The sequence below is a fragment of the Melanerpes formicivorus genome, unplaced genomic scaffold, assembly GCF_026170545.1.
Source record: "Melanerpes formicivorus ecotype bairdi unplaced genomic scaffold, bMelFor1.0.p_v2 SCAF_3, whole genome shotgun sequence".
NCBI classification, from domain to species: Eukaryota; Metazoa; Chordata; class Aves; order Piciformes; family Picidae; genus Melanerpes; species Melanerpes formicivorus.
Genome location: NW_027142355.1, coordinates 4,091,724 through 4,111,822, shown reverse-complemented (window position 1 = coordinate 4,111,822; position 20,099 = coordinate 4,091,724). Strand labels below are relative to the sequence as shown.

General features: G+C 38.7%; 1 protein-coding gene across 11 annotated transcripts in view; it reads left to right on the top strand.

Annotated features, from left to right (window-relative positions):
• Positions 1–20,099, top strand: part of CADPS2 (calcium dependent secretion activator 2) — a 368,843-nt gene that overhangs the window by 316,950 nt on the left and 31,794 nt on the right. For 7 of the 11 annotated variants that reach the window (XM_068165287.1, XM_068165334.1, XM_068165316.1 and 4 more), the window contains 6 exons: positions 6,253–6,408; positions 7,533–7,680; positions 9,409–9,423; positions 14,850–14,924; positions 19,032–19,115; positions 19,236–19,268. In XM_068165287.1, coding sequence (XP_068021388.1) covers positions 6,253–6,408; positions 7,533–7,680; positions 9,409–9,423; positions 14,850–14,924; positions 19,032–19,115; positions 19,236–19,268 — 511 coding nt within the window. The remainder of the gene's footprint in view (positions 1–6,252; positions 6,409–7,532; positions 7,681–9,408; positions 9,424–14,849; positions 14,925–19,031; positions 19,116–19,235; positions 19,269–20,099) is intronic. The other 4 variants (XM_068165325.1, XM_068165339.1, XM_068165306.1 and 1 more) reach the window with 1 other exon arrangement.

Here is a 20,099-nt window from a genome sequence, read left to right as displayed (position 1 = left end):
CTCTTTGGAGATAAATTCTCCAGTGGGGAAAAACCAAATACCTAGGCTCCAATACTTGCTAAGTAAAACCCAGTGTTTCCTGATAGTTTTTGCTTTTGTTATGATGAACACCCACCTTAAATGACTAGGGTGACATATTGCTTTGTCAGACGTTGCAGGTGGCTCCTTCTCTCCAGTGACTCCCCCGAGTCCTCTCCCAGTCTGCTGTACTCCTTCCTTCCTCCCAGCCACTCACCTAATGCTTTAGCAAGAAGATGACTACAGATGTCATTATACTGGGCAGGGCTACCCTCCTTCTTTTTGAGAGTCGTGATTTTGGCCAGTTAATCATTACCAATTTGAAATACACAAAGAACAATCTACTGGCAAAATGAATGAGGAAAAAGTGGTCTGTGAGCCAGCCAAGTTGCAGTTAAATGTTTACCAAGAATGACAAGTTGTGTGCCTATTTTGTCCACAATGGGAAGAAACGGGAACTTTACTGATATTCATGGTCATGCTCTTACATTCATGTTTAAGCCCACTCATATTCAACAGAGCTGTTATGTGCCTACCTAGGAACGTGCTGAAGAAAAAGAGGTGAAAAGCTTATTCCCAGTTATGCATTTTCTTTGTGTGCTTTATTGATGAAAAGTTGCTGCAATTATTTTAAACGTTACTAGAGAAGATTGGTTTCATTTTTTAAAATAACTGTTACGGTGTTTATTTGTTTGTTCTGGTTTTGATTTTGGTTTTTTCTTTCCTTGATCACATGTTTTGGAGCAGTAAAAGTATGCTGCCTATAACAGCTCTTGGGAAGATCATTATCTCATTTTCAGTTGTTTTGTCTTAACCTTTTATTACTGGGCATTGGAAAGGGAGAGACGAAAAAAGGGAGTGTTACAAGTAGTAGTCTGTTTTTCTTGATTGGTCTCTGGAGAGGACAGCTCAGAGGACACCTGGGCTAGACATGCAGACACTGTAGATTACTGTTCCTCCCTACAACTACCTGAAGGGAGATTGTAGCCAGGTGGGGGTTGGTCTCTTCTCCCAGGCAGCCAGCACCAGAACAAGAGGACACAGTCTCAAGCTGTGCCAGGGGAGGTTTAGGCTGGATGTTAGGAAGAAATTCTTCACAGAAAGAGTGATTGGCCATTGCAATGGGCTGCCCAGAGAAGTGGTGGAGTCACTACCACTGGAATTGTTTAGGAAGAGACTGGATGGGGTGCTTGGTGCCATGGTTTAGTTGATTAGATGGTGTTGGATGATAGGTTGAACTCGATGATCTCAAACGTCTTTTCCAACCTGGTTAATTCTATTCTATTCTATTCTATTCTATTCTATTCTATTCTATTCTATTCTATTCTATTCTATTCTACTTGGCTGACAGCATCCTTAAAGATGAAAAAAAAAAAGTTTGAATACTCTGTAAAAGCTACTAATCAGCAAGAAGGAGGGATGTTTTTCCCCTCACTTCTTCATTAATTCAAATGTACTCATTTAAATCACAGTTTTGTTCCACTGCATAGTTTAAATCTTATTTTTCTGCAGCTTTTGGGCTTGGCTTTTAAATTAGATTTGTGAATTATTTTAATTGTTTATGCTTTAGTTTACACGTGACTATTTTCAGTACAAACGTGCCACTGACTGGCTGACCAAAAATATTGTAGATACAGACCCCAGGTTGTCTGTTGCTACCTGATGCCAGATTAGAAGAATATCAGGTTCAACAAAACTCAAATCTGGGGAAACATGGAATAAAATACATGCTTGCACAATAGTCTTGTCTTGTCTTCCAGCCAGAACAATTAACATCAAAGGAAACATATCAGCCATATTCTTCCTGTTATGGCTCTGCTGTAGTGCTTGACAAGAGGGACTGGCTGGAGCAGTTGCAGTGCACTCATTATGATATGAAGGAATCTGGCCTGAATGTGCCTGAGCTCTCATGTGTTCATCTGTGTTGAATAAGTCAGCAAGCCACCTCTAAGTGCTGTTTTGAGGGATTGCTACCATAGTGCTTGCCACCAGTAAAGTGGAACATGGTTGGTATTTTCATTGATGAGTATAGCCACAGGATTGATGGAACAGTGACATGCAGCTTATGTACTTTCTGCGGAATAAGGAGTTTTAGATATAGCTAAGTTCCTACCTAGCATCATGGAAGATTGATGCATATTGTAGGCCAAATTTCTTCCAAAAGTATTTACATGCAGGAAGAAAGAGTGAGGAAACATGATTTGATTCCATGATCCTCAGATTGCCTTACTCTTGAAGCAATTAGGAGAAACTGTGAAGAAACTGTCCCTAATATCTTTGAAGGACCACATATAAGTAGTTACATGCTATGCCAAAATTCTTCTCCATCCTTCCCCCCCTTATCTGCCCATTGAATATAGAGAGAAGAGGCTAGGAACTATTGTCTCCATAATTATTGAAAATCCTTTTCCATTGAAGAAATTTTCAATTGACTTTCTTGTCTCTGAAAATATGACTGCATAAAGGAAGTAGAGCTTGAGGTCACCAGCTGGAGGCTCATGGAAGACTCAAGAGATGGTTCCCTGTTTTGTAAACAGTCCCTACAGAACCCTAATCGGTCGTAACTCTGTATAACCTTAAAAAAAAAAAAAAAAAAAAGGATGATTACAGTAATTTATAAAATCACTATCATTGTAAATTTTACAGGAATGGAAGCCAGCTGGTTTAAGTCTTGTGGCTGACTACAAATGTCCTCAGATCTTTAATATTTCTCTTGTGTTGTCATATCCCAAGCTACATCATGGGTAAATGACATATTATGTGTCTGCTCTGGAGTTGTGTGTGTACTGGTCTTGAAGCCAGTGTGCTTTATTAGTGGGCTGTTTACCACTTAGATAGTTGGCAAGCCTAGTGGGAAGCTGCTGCTTTCAGCTGTCAGTGCTGATAGCTGTCTAAAATTACAGATAACTATATTGAACATAAGTTGTTTTTTCTAAAGGGGTTCAGTTTCCTAGTAGAGAGAGATTAATCCATTAATTAGACTGAGGGAACTTTACCATACATGTTCAAATAATTTTTCACTAGCCAAGAGCATGTCTTCTCACACACAAAAGGGAATAAAAAAGACAGGTTTTGCAGTTATGTTTCTAGATTCAAATGTGATTTGGGCTTTTTTTTCATGTTACACTTTCTGGAGTGTTAAACACTCGAGTGATATAAGCAGCTCTTAGTAGGGAAAGCTTAAGCTGGGAGTGTGCAACCATTTCAGGGTATTGAGATATGTCCTAATAATTAGTAATATTTCTAATGCACTTGCAGAATAAGGGCCAGGAAAAATCCTAAAACCCAGAAAAAACAAGCATCTCTTATAAACAGCAGTAACAAGATGATTGAAATTAACAGTTCTCTGCAGCTTTTAAGGAACAGATTAGATGTTTGTGTCTAAATGTGTGAACTAGAAACAAATAGTTTCTCTTACAGAACTTTGTTTTCCTTCCCCATCTTATTAGTATAATATGGCAATCAAATTCAAATGTCATTGGACAAGACTGAGTAAAAACTTGAAGAATAGGACTTCAAAATTATATGAAAAGAGAATTAATTAATTGGTGTTTCTCACCCAATGAATTAGCATCTCATGAACCTGTGTCTGTTACCACATTTATTATAATTGTGTAACAAAACTAAATTAAGTGGCTACCAGGGAATGAACATGCGTAAGACTGCATTGATGTTATTATGACCACATGAGTATTTCTGAGTCCTAAAGAATTTAACTAGGAATTCCATTAGAGGAAAAATTAAAACTAGGTAAGAATTTAAAAACTGTTAAAGAAGGCCAATGGCATCCTGGACTTCATCAAGAATAGTGTGGCCAGCAGGAGCAGGGAAGTCATTGTGCCCCTGTACTCAGCACTGGTTAGGCCACGCCTTGAATACTGTGTCCAGTTATGAGCCCCTCAATTTAAGAAGGACATTGAGACTCTTGAACGTGTCCAGAGAAGCACAACAAGGCTGGGGAGAGGCCTTGAGTACAAGCCCTACAAGGAGAGGCTGAGGGAGCAGGGATTGTTTAGTCTGGAGAAGATGAGGCTCAGGGGAGACCTTATTGCTGTCTACCTACCTGAAGGGAGGTTGTAGCCAGGAGGGGGTTGGTCTCTTCTCCCAGGCAACCAGCACCAGAACAAGAGGGCACAGTCTCAAGATGCAGCAGGGGAAGTTTAGGCTGGAGGTGAGGAGAAAGTTCTTTCCAGAGAGAGTTGTTAGGCATTGGAATGTGCTGCCTAGGGAGGTGGTGGAGTCACCATCCCTGGAGGTGTTCAAGAGGGGATTGAGCGTGGCACTTGCTGCCATGGTTTAGTAATCATGAGGTCTGTGGTGACAGGTTGGACTTGATGATCCTTGAGGGCTCTTCCAACCTTGTTGATTCTATGACTCTATGCAATTGCATGATCTGAAGATGAAAAATGGGGATTCCTTTTCATGAGAAAGTATGGTTTGTTTTCTAGAAATTGTGTCATATAAATATTTATATTGTCCCCATTTCTGTCCCTATATAATTTGTCTTATTTTACTCCAGTCATCTCAAAACTTAACTTTGTCACTTCTGAATCAGATGTTGTGTATAATGTAGCATCTGCAACTTCACTCACAGCCAGCGTCCAGAGCAGATGTAACAAAATCTTCAGTATTTGCTTATCATATACCTTAAGAAAGACTCTCACAGGATTATAAACTTTCTGAGAAGTTTTGGTAGTTTGTTATTTCTGTTTCTTAGTTAAACTTAGTGGTGTATAGAAGTGCTCTCTTTTTGGGTCTGACCTTAGTAGGTAATGTCCCTATGCAAGTCATAACCTTAGCAGTCTCGTGAGCCACTTCTGCTTTTTCCTTTCAGGAGCACATTGCAATGTAAAATTAACAATGAGAAGTTTAAAATAAGAGGGGAAAATAAGTATTGTACCAAAAAAGCATGTCTGAAACCGTGGAATATCCTGCTCTGCATAGTAAAGATGTCAAAATGTGCAAATTTAAAACCAAATGGGAGTTAAGACAGCAACACAAGTGACACTTGGACGGGTCTGGAAGGTGGTGAGGTGCAGTGGGCCAAAGGAATGCTTCTATTGCATCCATGCTGCATCTTCAGAGCCCTGAACATGAGCTGTGCTTTGCTTCAGTTAACCAGTTTGCTCAGCTAACCTAATGGTGGTGCATCGGGTAGTTAGATATTAAAAGTCCCTTCTGTTTTTTTCATTTGTTTTCTAATGTGACCTTGCTCTGTCCTGAGCACACTCAACACTCACTGGTTCCTTCCATGAGAGCTGGAGTCACGTAACATTTTGGTAATGATGTTCTTTTGTCATGAGGCAAAAGAAAGAAAATGGCATTAGTGACATATTAAACTATTTAGATATGAACTGGGTCTGTCAGGCTGAGGTTTGATTGCTTATGTGACTAACATCCTGGAATGCCATGCTGCATAGTAAAACTGACCTTACACAGTAACTCAGGCACCGCAATACAACACACCATCAAAATGTAATTAATCCTCAATGCCAGTGGAACTGGAACTGTAGTTACTGCTAAGAATAGCCTTGAATTGTTGTATAGTATCACAAGCAAATGTCTTCACATTTGGATCAGGATGGAAAAAGATCTTTAAAACGACATGGACAATCTAAGATGACATAGGGCCATTTTAGTTTGAGCACAAATTTCTTTAAATAGTTTCCCTTTTCCTTTTGCCACCAGGATCTGATGTTATCCTCTCAGTTAGAATTAATGAGAATTTATCCAGGGACTATTTGTCTGGGTGTCTCTTTTACAATATTACTGCTAGCATACTCATTTCTTTGGTCAGCTTACCTACCAGAGTTATGAAGGCAAGAAAATATATGTGCATATTCTTCCCTGTTTTAAAAAGGTCTTTACTAATTAATAACTCCTGTACCCTTTATTTTTTGCTGCCTTGATCTGAAATTTGAGCTACTTCATTTTCCATGTTCCCTAACATCCCATCTATATCACCAGCCTGTCATATTTCTCAATTAACAGATGAGAAAACTTTATTTTTTTTCACCCTGATGGGAATTTTAAATTTTCCATGACCATTTTCACATTCTTGTAAGAATAACACCTGTGCTATGAGTTACAGTGCAGTGAAATGAAGGAGGAAGATGGTATGATAAGGAAATCTTTTTGCCTTAGACAGTTCTGTGGCAACTGGGATAGACGTCCTGACATTTCCCTTCTGTTTCTTGGGGACTTTGTGGTTTTTTGTTTCTTTGTTTCTTATAGCAATGGCTCAGCTACATCAGAAGACCTTTTCTGGAAACTGGATGCTCTGCAGATGTTTGTTTGTGATCTTCACTGGCCTGAACCAGAATTCGCCCACCATTTAGAGCAGAGACTTAAACTCATGGCCACTGACATGATAGAAGCCTGTGTTAAAAGGTATGGTTGAAATGATCAATTAAAAATTGAGAGTGATTTGAAAATTAACATAATAACAGCCATACTGGCTCGCTGGAGGTACATCTGTGCCAGAATCAGGACAATTGTAAAGAGGTCATGACTTGTGTGTACTCCCCATCATCTGGCAATCAGCGATGTGGCAACATCTAGGAAATACCAAGGAGAATTTCTGCATGTGTTGTGGATTGACCCTTGGATGAAAATAAACCAAATCTCTTTTCTGTTCCATATTTGTGGAAAATATTAACATATCTCAGAGCTCTGCTAGAAGAAATCTTTTTTGTACATTTTCCTTCTCCATTGCTATATAATGTTTTATGTGCAGTTAATAATAATACCTAATTTGTCATTATTTAGAGTACTGTCTCTTAAGAAATACATTACCAACTAATCTGTTGAAACTTATTGTGATGCTAGTATAAGCTATAAGGCTTTCTAAAATGGAAATAAGATGCTTCTGTTCCCATGTTCTTTAAATATTGTGTCAGTTCCTGATGCCAACACTTAAAAATAGAGGTGGGGAAAAATTGCTTTTATATTTATGTATTCTGAACTGTTAGCATTCATTGCATTTATTGCTCCTTGTTTACATTGGTGTGAGAAGAAAATAGGATTTTTCTATTAGGTATCTCCTGACAGATCTTACTTTTCAGTACCAATATTCATATTCCTTACTAATAAACTCATCTTCTTCAAGAAGATTTTCTTTTCTGTTCAAGACAGATTTTTTTATTATGTTTCTTAAAAATCTAGCATTTGGTATGATAAACTGCATTTTAACACAGAAGTGCTGGAGGATGTGGGGTATTTTCATTTTTTTCAAGTTATCATTCAAGGAAGCATATTGTTACCTTGCAGGCAAGAAGAGAATACTTCTATTGTTCCACTGAATTAGCTAAAGCAATGCAGAACCTTGAGACTACCATCAATGCAATTGTACATTGAATGGGTGGATATTCTGCCCTTGCAGAATTTTGTTTCTAAGTTGCTCTCACATGCACAAACATTGTTCAGCCAGTCTGTTTGTGAAGCTTTACACATTTGTACAGTGGCTGTTCAGAACTGTCAGAAACTTACATTATGGTTTGTGTTTTAATAAACAGAACAAGAATTGCATTTGAACTAAAGCTGCAGAAGACAAATAAATCAACAGATTTGCGTATCCCTTCTTCTCTGTGTACAATGTTTAATGTCTTAGTTGATGCCAAAAAACAGACGGCTAAACTCTGCATATTGGATGGGGGGCAAGAGGTAAGTGAAATTTTGTATGTTTAATTAATTCCTATGTTTGGTTAATCTGAAGCATCTCAAACTGCAGGCAGTCCTTTGCAGATTCATTTGAAACCGGTTGAAACCCATTATGTAGCTCTATACAGGAGCACACATAGGCTGCTCCCTAGAAGCATCACACAAGACGTGATCTATCATTTTCCACCAAAGACACAGAATGCTTCTGTAACTTATTTGCTTTGACCCGTGAGTCTGTTGAACATTCAGAGAATTTCTTGACTCACAGCCCCACCAGGAATTTCTCTTGGGTTGGAACAGAAAGACAGCCCACTTCAGGACCCTTTTGTAGAAGTGAAATAGAACTAAAATATTGTCCATTGCAGACAAGATTTAAATAAGGTTTGGTTTTAAATTACTCATATATCCAGTATACATGCTGAAACAACAACCCCATGCAGACTACAGGCTGGAGTCAGAGTGGCTGGAGAGCTGCCAAACAGAAAGGGACCTAGGGGTACTGATTGACAGCCAGCTGAACATGAGCCAGCAGTGTGCCCAGGTTGCCAAGAAGGCCAATGTCATCCTGGCCTGCATCAAGAATAGTGTGGCCAGTAGGAGCAGGGAAGACGTCGTGCCCCTGTACTCAGCACTGGTTAGGCCACACCTTGAGTACTGTGTCCAGTTCTGGGCCCCTCAGTTTGAGAAGGACATTGAGACTCTTGAATGTGTCCAGAGAAGGGCAACAAGGCTGGGGAGAGGCCTTGAGCACAAGCCCTGTGAGGAGAGGCTGAGGGAGCTGGGATTGTTTAGCCTGGAGATGAGGAGGCTCAGGGGAGACCTTTTTGCTGTCTACAACTACCTGAAGGGAGGTTGTAGCCAGGAGAGAGTTGGTCTCTTCTCCCAGGCAAGCAGCACCAGAACAAGAGGACACAGTCTCAAGCTGCACCAGGGCAGGTTTAGGCTGGAGGTGAGGAGAAAGTTCTTCACAGAGAGCTGTAAGCCATTGGAATGTGCTGCCCAGGGAGGTGGTGGAGTCACCATCCCTGGAGGTGTTCAAGACGGGATTGGACGTGGCATTTGGTGCCGTGGTCTAATAGTCATGAGGTCTTGGGTGATAGGTTGGACTCGGTGATCTTTGAGGTCTTTTCCAACCTTGTCGATTCTATGATTCTGTGAAAATAGAGGGAATAAAGGATCCGGTTATTTAGTGGGATTTTTCTATTATTATTATTTGGCAAAAGACCATTTGGCAATAGACTTTTGCCAGGACTGTACATACTCCACTGTGGAGCACTGATGTGCTTTTGAAGGACGTGTAAACATCACTGGCTACTGTCCTTCCCGTCTTGTCACTCTCAGCAGGAGTAATCTGTGAAGTGAAAAGGGCATAGTATACAGACTGGTGAGAATACCAACGCAAAATTAAAATTGTTCTTGCTGTTGAAATGCATGAGCAGTTTAATTTTCTGTGATTTGTTTCTGAAGAGAAGGTAAACCCATTTATCAGAATTTTGCAACCAAAAAAAAAGTATGTCTGCTCTGGGGAGTTTCATATTTACATTATTTGTTTGTTTGGCTTCAGTTGATGTTTCCATTTTTGTACTGTGCCATTTACTTTATTAACTCATCTTTTTATGTTAGCTTATTTGATGTTATTTTTTTTTTTCCAATTCAATGAGACATTCATAATTTTCCTGTTCTACCTTGTCATCTTTATTTTTCCTGTTGGTTTTCCGTGATGTGAACCAGTTTGCTAGTCAATGGGTAAGTGTCTTTTCATTGTTTTGGTTTTTGGTTGTTTTTTTTAACCCTACATTTTTTCTTTTAATGTTAGCAGACACTTTTTATTTTAAATTGTAATATTTGTTTTCATGTCCACTTATTAGCCTAGCTTTCAGACTTCCTTTACAACCTGACCTTGCTACAGACTGATCATCAGCTTCTCAGTTCCTCTTTCCTTGTTCACCCTCTAAGATGGTTCCAGACGACTTCTTCATTCATGCTTTTCAAACCTAGTGTCCTATCTTACCAGGTCACAGAATTTTGGGCCCTTTCACCTCCCAGTGAGTCAAAGGAACAGCAATTTGTTTCAGGTTCATCAGAAGTAAATCACAACTAGCAACATTTTGCCTTTTGCTGATTTTGCCTTTACTTAACTCTCCACGCAGTAACCTGCAAACGCACACATGCACATCCTTCCTTACGGGCAGGCAATACCAGTAACTTCACAGAGACCTGAAGACAAGTGCATTCTCCACAGAGAACCAGAGCACCAACTGCTCTGGACAATCCCTTCTGCCTTGTTGGCCAATCCCCATGAGCACCAGAATTCTGGATCTGCAGCTACCTTGTTGACTACAGATGCTCACCAGATTCTCCTCAGGAATCTTGCCATTCTTTAGCTCCCATGTCAAGCTCCATCATGCACGCTTCACAACACCAAAAGAGAAATGTAGTCCTTATTCTCTACTAGGTCAGACCATGACCCCAAATGATACCAGTGTTTCTTCTCAGTGCAAGAGTTTCACAATATAGCAAACCTGTGATGAAATGCATACTTCTTTCAAAGTCCCCAGATTAATATTCATCCTAATTCATCTAATAAACCAAAGGAAACTCAAATCCTTCATATATCAGAAATTGTCAGATAATGTGGAAACTTCTTTCTCATAAACTTTGAATTGTCTATCACTTTCTTTCATTCCCAAGGCTGAAGATTAACAAAAAAAACAGGTTTTTCAATTGCTTGTAGCTGATATCAAGGTTGTTTAAAATGCTTCAGAATTTGTTGAGTGAGCTACTAATGGAATCTGCCCATCTGTCAAAGCAGGCAGGAGATCATTTCATAATGTAAACAGTTGCATCTCTGGCTCCTTTATAGCAGCTCTGGCATTTCCAATTACTCCTCTTCAGCCCCTTGAAACCTTTTCCACATTACCTTTCTTTCCTTCACCCTCCTTCATGTTCATGTATTAGTCGCAAACACAGTGCTTTCTGTCAGTCAAGAAGAGTTCCATAAGGCCTGAGTTAACATTTTGTAAGAGGCCTCTTCATTCACCTAAACCTCAACACTGAATATCCATCTGACAGTTTCTAGAACTTACTCTGCAAGTGATGGAAGGTGTTATTTAATGACATCCCTTAAATATAGCATGCCCCTTTCATTCTCTTTACAGAGCTACAAGACGTTGTATGCCTTGTTTAAGGAAAGCAGACATTTTCACCCTGTGTTGTCAGATAGGAGAGGATTCTTATTTATCATGTAATTAGAGCATTCTAGTCATGGTTACCAAGAGTAGCACCTTGAGTTCAGTTTAAATCTGATTGAATCAGAGGACTGGAAGTCCTGTCATATCAAGGAAGGCTGAGAGAACTGAAATTTTTCAGCCTTGAGAAGAGAAGGCTCCAGGGAGACCTCATAACCATGTACAAGTACAAAAAGGATGGCTATCATGAGAAAGGAGACTCCCTTTTTACAGAGAGTCACACAGTGAAGACTAGGGGTAATGGGGACAAGTTGCTACTGGGGAGATTTGGACTGGATGCCAGGGTGGATTCCCCTACATTAGACAGTTTCAAAACCCAGCTTGACAGGGTGCTGGGCCATCCCATTTAAACTATATTCTTAGCCTGAAAGGTTGGACTAGGTGATCCTTGAGGTCCCTTCCAACCTGGTATTGTATGAATCTATGAATCCCCAGGTTTTCTTATGTTACTTCATGCACTGCTCACCATTCTCCAAAATGTCTTCTCCAAAATGACCTCTGTTAAAGAGTTGCCAAGTCTGCCATTCAGAAGGCCTCCTCTCCCTGCATCCTGGATGTCATCCTAAAACCTAAGAGAAGCATAGCATAATTTGGTTACAAGCATGATCAGTACATTTTGTTTAGAGTTCAGATGTCTTCTACATTGGTTGGCAATTTCTTGCATTGCTTTGAGAAGCAGATCTGGCTAAAAGCACCTTATCATACTAGCTATTGGTGCCTGCATAGGCCAATATAATGGCAATTCGTGGAGCACAGGGGAAGCATGCAGCAAGATGGCAAAGTAACATATTGAGTGCTGCTATTTCTCAAACAGTTGCCTTCCTGTCTTCTAAATTTCAGTATATGTCATCTCAGGTAGTTGTACAGTGAGCAGTATTCCACTTCCTTCTTTCCTGGACCAGAAGCCAAATGGTGCTAGTCCTTTACAGTCCATGGATCCTGAGTCAAATGAATAGCAGCAGTAAGGGAAATATTTTCTACTACACGACATTCAGTGCAGAGATTTTTTTTGGCCTTTGTTACTTGTAATAAATAGTTTAAAACCTGCTAATTTATAACTTTCTGATCTAGATGCTGCAGTATGCTGGCAACTTTTGATTATTGTACGTGTACTAATATTTTATATATATTATAGGTATAATAATCTTTTGATTATTATAGATATGAATCACACAGGAAATATTACTGGAGACAAGACTCAAAAAGAAAATATTTCTGGGGGTGCTTAGGTTGAGAAATCAGTAAATACAGGCAGAGCATTAGATTTGAGTCACAGCCTATTTGTTGTTTTCCTTAATGGGGTAGCATAAACAGAGTAAATGCTGTGGGTCTATTTTGTTGAGTGCTTTATAGCACATAGAAGTTATCTTAGTTGTTTCAGAATCCTAGCCTCCCCATACCCTATCATGCTTATAAAAAAAGAGAGACATACTTTTCAATCTGGGGAGAAAAACACAAGTAGCAAAAAGGCAATCTCCAAAAATACAAGTATCAAAAGGCAATAAAATGCTTTGTCTCCTTGCAAATGCTACTAGGAGCAGAGTGGTACATGTGGAAGACCAGATGGACTCTGCTCAAAAGACTGTCCAATTTGGCTACATCTTCTGACACATTTTGCCACTAAGCAATAGTTTTCTCCCTTGTACTTCCTACAGCTGCCACTGTATTTCAAATTTTAATGGGTGTTAGTCTAGGGCAGCTGGAAAAGCAGAGTCATGTTCTGTATTACACCCTTAAGGAGCTTTAGGACTGAAGGATTCCACAATGTGTATTCAAGCAATGCAGCTGTGGGATCTGACTTGTCTCTGTGTGGGCAGTGATCATGTCAGTCAGCAGATGGAAAATAGTCTACAAGTGCTGATTTCAGTATCATGCATACAGCCTTGTCAGTTCATACAATTTCATCATTCATTCTGCCCTATTTGGCATCTTCCTAAAGCCTGTCTTCTGAAGTCAAACAGTCTTCCACAAGGATCTGAAGTTTTGTTTTGTTGTGGTTCGCTGTTTCAGTGGAAGTTGGCCTTGGGGAGGAGTGGGTTGAAAAATGTGTGACCTCTTGGTTTGTAAAATAAATCTTTAAAAATTCCATGTTACAAAATTCAAAAGGTATTTCTAATAAATGTCATAATTTGGAAGCTTACTCTGATTTTTTTGTAGTATTTTGATTTAGTTCTTGTCTTACTTGGCCACACAGAGAAGTTATTAAATATATTCCATTCCTACAACACTGTATTTCCTTTATGATGAGTGAAAAAAATACTCAAGGGGGGAAAAAAGGCAAAAAATACAGGAACTGATCTTAGAATACGCAGATCCATTATTTTAAAGTGCTGTGGAGGTAAAGTTACAGACACTTTTTGAGAGGGACAACTGTGATTTTTTATGAATCATAGGAATGTGTATAGTTTTGACACGCATCTGTAGAAGAATAATTGTGTGCTGTTTTCAGAGAGTAAGAAACCCTTGCCTTCTGAGGACTTGTAAGCAGCAGATGCCACAGACATTTAGGGACAATTTAAGTCCTTAGGAGATCACTATTATATTTCATTGGTCAAGACATTAATATGGTTAGAATAAAAAAATATCTGAACTTGTGGAAAGTGCTTTGACACACTTCTAATGTGCTCTTTCACTCATTTTGTTGTTCACTCTTTCCAAAATGTTTTCTGCCGCTTGAGATGTATATTCACATTTTTCCAAGTGTTTTTAACCTTTAAAATAAATGAAAACCAAAAATAATTATGCTTCATGTTGATGGCTGTAGCAGATAAATTCGTGTGAGCATACACATCTCTTAGTTTTTTCCTTTTAATTCAAATGCAGGTTTGGTAGGCACTCTGTTTAGAAAATCACTCCAGATCAGAGTTAGTGTTTTTGGTTTGTATGGCAACTCTGAGACAGATAAAAAATAGCCTCTAAAAACTTGCAACTCTGAAAATTATTCATCTGGCAGCTGCTAAGTTAGGCTAATGTTGATTGTGACCTCAGTCCTTTTACTCTGAGCATTATGCTGTTAGCTGTTCCAAATAGCCTTGAACTATGAAGATAGGGTTAGTCTTTACAAGTCACATTTTCTGTGAAGTAGCTATTGGGGACAATCTTTGCTGTCAGATAAATGTTTCTAAAGGAAGAATTACTGTTTAAATTGATGTGCCTCCTTGACAGAATGGGATCCCTAGCTCCTGTTAATTTCAGGAGAGAACTCTGTAGTATTATCTAAAAAGTCTTTCAGATTTATTTTAAAAGCATTTACTTAAAAGCACCTTCTTTATGAAAAAAAGTGAAAGAAAAAGGCTATGGAGATTGAAGTCTGGTTTATTATGCCTTTTATGGCCTATTAATTTGTTACCATCTATTCTGCTTTGTTGATGAAATTTTAATTTTGCCCTTGCTTGAGCATATTGTAAGATTTGTATAAACTGCAGCTCACTGTGCTAACAGAATGGCTCTTTTAGGATGAACAATTGGAGCTCATTTTATTTCTAGAGGACATTTAAAATAACTTATGAATGAGAGTTGTCAGACATGAAATGCTGTATTAATTAAATCTTATTCTAGTCTTTTTGCTTCTCCAGCTAAACCAGCCCTTTAGAAAAAAATACATGGGCACCTTAATTATATAGGAGAAGACAAAAAGTATCCTTCACATTCCTTCGCCTGAATAAGAATAAGAACTCAATTCATCTAAATAATAACCCCATTAGCTGCTTAACTCAACAGTGTACATGGGAAAATTTTCAACACAGAATGTAAGAAAGTGTTGATTGGGTGGATCATTTTCAAGGGTTTGTTCTTCTGATGTTCAAAATGATAATTTTAAGTAAATCTGATCTGGCAGGGTTATCAGCTTTGTACTATTTATGACTTATGACAAAAGTGTGTGTTCATATGCATGCTAATGCTCCTTTATCTTTTGAAATGCAGCAACAATACCATTCGAAAATAGATGACTTGATTGAAGAAACTGTCAAAGAAATTATTTCGCTTCTTGTTTCAAAGGTAAAACTGCTTAGATTTTAATTTGTAATAAAGCAGAAAGTGTCTAATTACTGAACTTCTGAAATGTGTTTAAGTATCACAGTTTTTCTATACCACTGTGAGACTGAGAGGGGAAAACAACATGATTTGTAAGTCATGCAAGTAATATTGAATTTACAAAGTTAAACTTTATAACCCATTAGGTAAGCAATTTCTGTGCAACCTGCAAATCAGATAAGTCTGTCTTCTGCATTTCTGTTGTTGATAAAAACTGCTAGCAGCTAGTAGAACTGGAAGGATTTGATTATGTCACTATTCTCTTAATAGCGTGGTTTCTTTTTTGATGGATATTCACATCAAAACTTTCTTCCTATCACTGAGCGGTATTTACATTTTGTATTTAGAGATAAACAACATCTAGAATGTTAGTATAACTTTTTAATGAGATTTTGTTCCACCAAACATTTAATTTGAAAATAGTTTATAAGTTGATAGCTCTTGAAGTTGACCTTACAGGGTTTTATATTTAAAAAGCAAACACATTTTGACAAGATACAGGCACTTGGAGAATAAATGAACAAAAGTTAAACAGTGTCCTGTGTTACTGTAGCACTTCTGCTCCAGTAAAAGTCTTAAGTGCTTGGTTTAAAAGAAAATTTTTCAGTGCCTAGTAGTTTGAAGGACACAAAAAAGAAAGATAGCAGTTTTGTCATCTATGTATTTCAAACTACCCAGAAATGCCTGATTTTCAAAGTAGAAGAAATAAGCCATGCCTTTCCAATTTGTGAATTACGGACAAAAGTAGGACCCTGGGCATATTTTCATCATGGCTTCATTTTCACTTGTCACAATTTGCTAGCGGGGAGGGGCAGGGTGGGAAACACCGTTCAGACTCACACCCACCATGCTTGCATGGGAATTGAAGAGAAAAGCTTTGTAGAACTGTTGGAGAAGTTTAAGTAAAACATGTTCACTTACTGATAAATGTCTATTTTTTTTCCCCTCAATGGTGAAGTTTTGATGTAAACATAACTGCAAGTGGTTTGGCAATTTCAAGTTTTACATGCCACCTGTCATCACTATGAACTAACCTATCAGTTTATGTTTTAACTGTTGTTTAAGAAGAAGAAAGGGGAATTCAATTAGAGCAAATCATCGTATTGAAACTTAAACCTCTTGAGTAGTATTTTTAATGTCTGAGATTATAGAAGAATGAAGAGAATAGTCATATAGTCATATAGTCGGGTACTGTGTCCAGTTCTGGGCCCCTCAGTTTAGGAAGGATGTTGACTTGCTGGAGCGTGTCCAGAGAAGGGCAACAAAGTTGGTGAGGGGCTTGGAACACAAGCCCTATGAGGAGAGGCTGAGGGAGCTGGGGCTGCTTAGCCTGGAGAAGAGGAGACTCAGGTGACCTTCTTGCTCTCTAAAACTACCTGAAGGGAGGTTGTAGACAAGCAGATGTTGGTCTCTTCTCCCAGGCAGCCACCACCAGAACAAGAGGACACAGTCTCAGGCTGCGCCAGGGGAGGTTCAGGCTGGAGGTTAGAAGGAAGTTTTACACAGAGAGAGTGATTGCCCACTGGAATGGGCTGCCCGGGGAGGTGGTGGAATCGCCATCACTGGAGGTGTTCAGGAGGAGACTTGACAGGGTGATTGGTTGCATGGTTTAGTTGATTAGGTGGTGTTGGATGACAGGTTGGACACGATGATCTTGAAGGGCTCTTCCAACCTGGTCTATTCTATTCTATTCTATTCTATTCTATTCTATTCTATTCTATTCTATTCTATTCTATTCTATTCTATTCCTCCTATATATATGTACAAGAACTTCTAGAGACAACTGCTGTCAATACAGAGGGCTTACTGTTATTATTTATCACGTAGACTATTACCAGAGGTTGAAATCTTGAAACAGGAAGTAAGTATTCTGTGTCATTGGCTGGACATTAGAAGCTTAACCCAGTCTCTTGTCACATGAGGTGTGAAATGCTAATGGCATTCTGATTGCTTCTAAGACAGAAAGCCTCTGAAGGTACAGAGGAAGCCTGATTTTTCAGCCTTACTTTTGGCCGGGAAAAGTGCTCATCAATGTGGAGTCACTGTCCCTGGAGATGTTCAAGAGGGGATTAGACGTGGCACTTGGTGCCATGGTCTAGTAGTCATGAGGTCTTGGGTGACAGGTTGGACTTGAAGATCTTTGAGGTCTTTTCCAACCTTGTTGATTCTGTGATTCTATGATTCTATGATTCTATGAATGTGCATGACATCCATGTGTGTCCCATTTTTTTCCACCTAATATGATTTCATTCTTTTTTAGACTTTGCCTTTGTTTTATTTTTTTCATGTTCCAGAGGAATAAGTGTTCCAGTCATTGGTTTTAGTCAGAAGTCATCTATGAAAATGAAGAGTCTTTTCACTTCAGTGAAACTTTACTTGGTAAAGGTCGTATTGCGCCTTTTATATGTAGCGCTCACCAAGCATTTAACAAATGACAGGAATAGCACAAAACAGAGAAACAAAGCAGCGTGTCCCAGGGTAACCAATTCAGAGAATATGAGATGTACACAGAAGTACACTTAGGACTTCACATGCTCCTACACTGAGATGTTAGGAAACAAGTTATCAACGTCATAATTAAGCTTTCCATTTAAATGGACATCCTTGACACTCCAGTGTTTTGCTCTCTGCTCTTTTTCATGTTCCAATTGTATTGGAACCATTTGTTGGCACTCTGGACACCAAGTTTGTGAGATCGGGCCCTTCTATAGCAGATCTTCACACGCTAAGTTTGAACAGCTTTCTACAGAAAGAATCCTCACCAGTCAGATAAAATGAGTTAAAAGTATGATTGGCAGCTCCTCACAGGCATGCAACAGCAAAGCAGAAAGCTGAAATTTATTCTAATGTAGGGACTGTAATTAAACTGTGCATGGGGTGCAGAAATAACTGCCACTCTCTCTCATAACGCCGTTTTATTCCTTGGTCGGTGCCTACATACTGGTGTCTTAATTAATCACTGTAAATATGACAGGTTAGATTGATAAATGGCAAATGTAGGTTTGCACTTACTCCTGCCCCTTGAACTGTTAAGAGCAGGGCTTATTGTAAAGTGATGATCTCAGTTCCTCTGGAGGTGACACTGTTGTGACACTGTTACAGTGCCCATTAACAGCATGCCAGATGGAATTTTGTTCTGTTCTCACACTCATAAAATGATATTCATGGTTGTGGGAATGACTGTGTTGGGAGCAAGGAATGACTTTTAAAACAGTCTTTATATAAAAGTGGAAAGCAATTCCTATGTGTGAAATAAATGTGCACGAATACAACGGGTGTTAGATACCATATTTTTGTTAGATACCATGAATTACCTGAGCAACATAACATCACAGGTGGACATGAGAAGGGGATTTGTTTTCTTTAAGGCTAATTTGAGGGAGGTGAAACGTTAAAGCTATAATTAATGCAACTAATAAGATGTTTCTTGGTCAGAAATACATTCTGACAAAAACACCTTTTTATGCCACTTGCCAAGGAGACACTCTGCTCAGAGACTCACAAGTGAAAGCATGGGAGAAGGAACCATACCAGAGATTTGAGGCCCCTTCTTGGCCATGTAGTAATGGTTCAGCAACATCTGCTATTGGCAGAACACTCCAATGTTACACTGTTGGATGAAATCAGAGATGGGTTTCTATTCAACAGAAAGAGAAATGTGATATCAAGATCACCACCCTTAACAATTGTGCTCCATCATCTTTGAAGCCGTGCTCTTAGAAACTGTGGTCGTAGAAAATAGCGTGTGTTTCCTGCCCAAATACATGCCTGCTGCACACACTCCTGTATTTAAACATGTATTCTAGAGGCAACAAAGTGGTGTTGGATATCAGGCCCACTTCAGGAGGATTTTGGGTTTGTATTTCTGTTTCAGCAGTGGTTCAGTGATTTCCGTCAGTTCGATCAAAGAGAATGTTATCCTTGATTGGGAGATGGTGAATGTGATCAAATTGATAGTTTGCATTGCCCTTCTGAACAATAAAAGTCTGAGGAAGAAAACCTCACATTCTTATTCCAAATACTTGCTTCTCACATTGTGCATTCAGATTTTTCTCTGTGCTTTTCCTCCAGGTTGTTTCAGTGTTGGAAGGTGTGCTGTCCAAATTGTCAAGATACGATGAAGGCACCTTCTTTTCATCTTTAGTTTCATTCACTGTAAGTGTTTGGATTCACAGTGGTTTGGTTCTGCTTCTTTCCATGTATGATTCTGCAACTGTGCACAGTCTCTAGTAATAAATACTTACTGTGTGTTGGTTTATTTTCCATTTTCTAAAGGTGAAAGCAGCTGCAAAATATGTTGACGTTCCTGTAAGTACAACCCCTTTAATTTATTTTTTCTGGTGTTCATAATAATTTTAAAAGTAGGGGGTTTGTTAGCTCACGTTTTTTATTGTTGACATTTTGCTTTCCTGCAGAGATTCATTATAGCTTTACACCGAGTATTTAAAAAGCCACCACAACCCTCAGAGGGCGTTTAATTTCCCTCAAGCAATGAGTAACTCTCAAAGCAAAGCTTAGAAAGGTTATTCTCAATGCACTTTTTCAGTTGTGGAAGAGTGAGGATTGTAACTTTCTAGGGTAGCTATCATTCAGCTAAATTATTCAAAAGTGCAGGATAAACAACACATAAAAACATCATACTTGAATATCCATTGATTTCTTGCTTCAGGACCCAGTCTTGCTTATTTAATCCCTTGCTTGCTAAATCTCTAGTTGATTTACCCTTGCTTGTGCAATCTTTCTGTGGTATAAATAAAAACTAAAAAGGATAACTGTTGGAGCTCCTTTATAGAATAGAATAGAATGGAATAGAATAGAATAGAATAGAATAGAATAGAATAGAATAGACCAGGTACATAAAAGCAAAATTCAATTAAACTGTTAGAATATTTTTAGTAGAATATCTTTTCTCTAAAAACGAAAAGTTACCAAATAGTCATTATCTCTGCCAGTAAACATCCTTTGTTCTCTTACAAGTCTGTGTTCTCATCCTTTTGTAATGTGATTATAAAACAATCTTATTTTGCAATCATAATCCCCAAAACAAAATTGCTAAAATCATTATGTTGATGACCTTACAAAAAGAAGAAAAAGAAAAAAACCCAGACATGCCAGACTGTATGGTGGCTAGAAACCCAT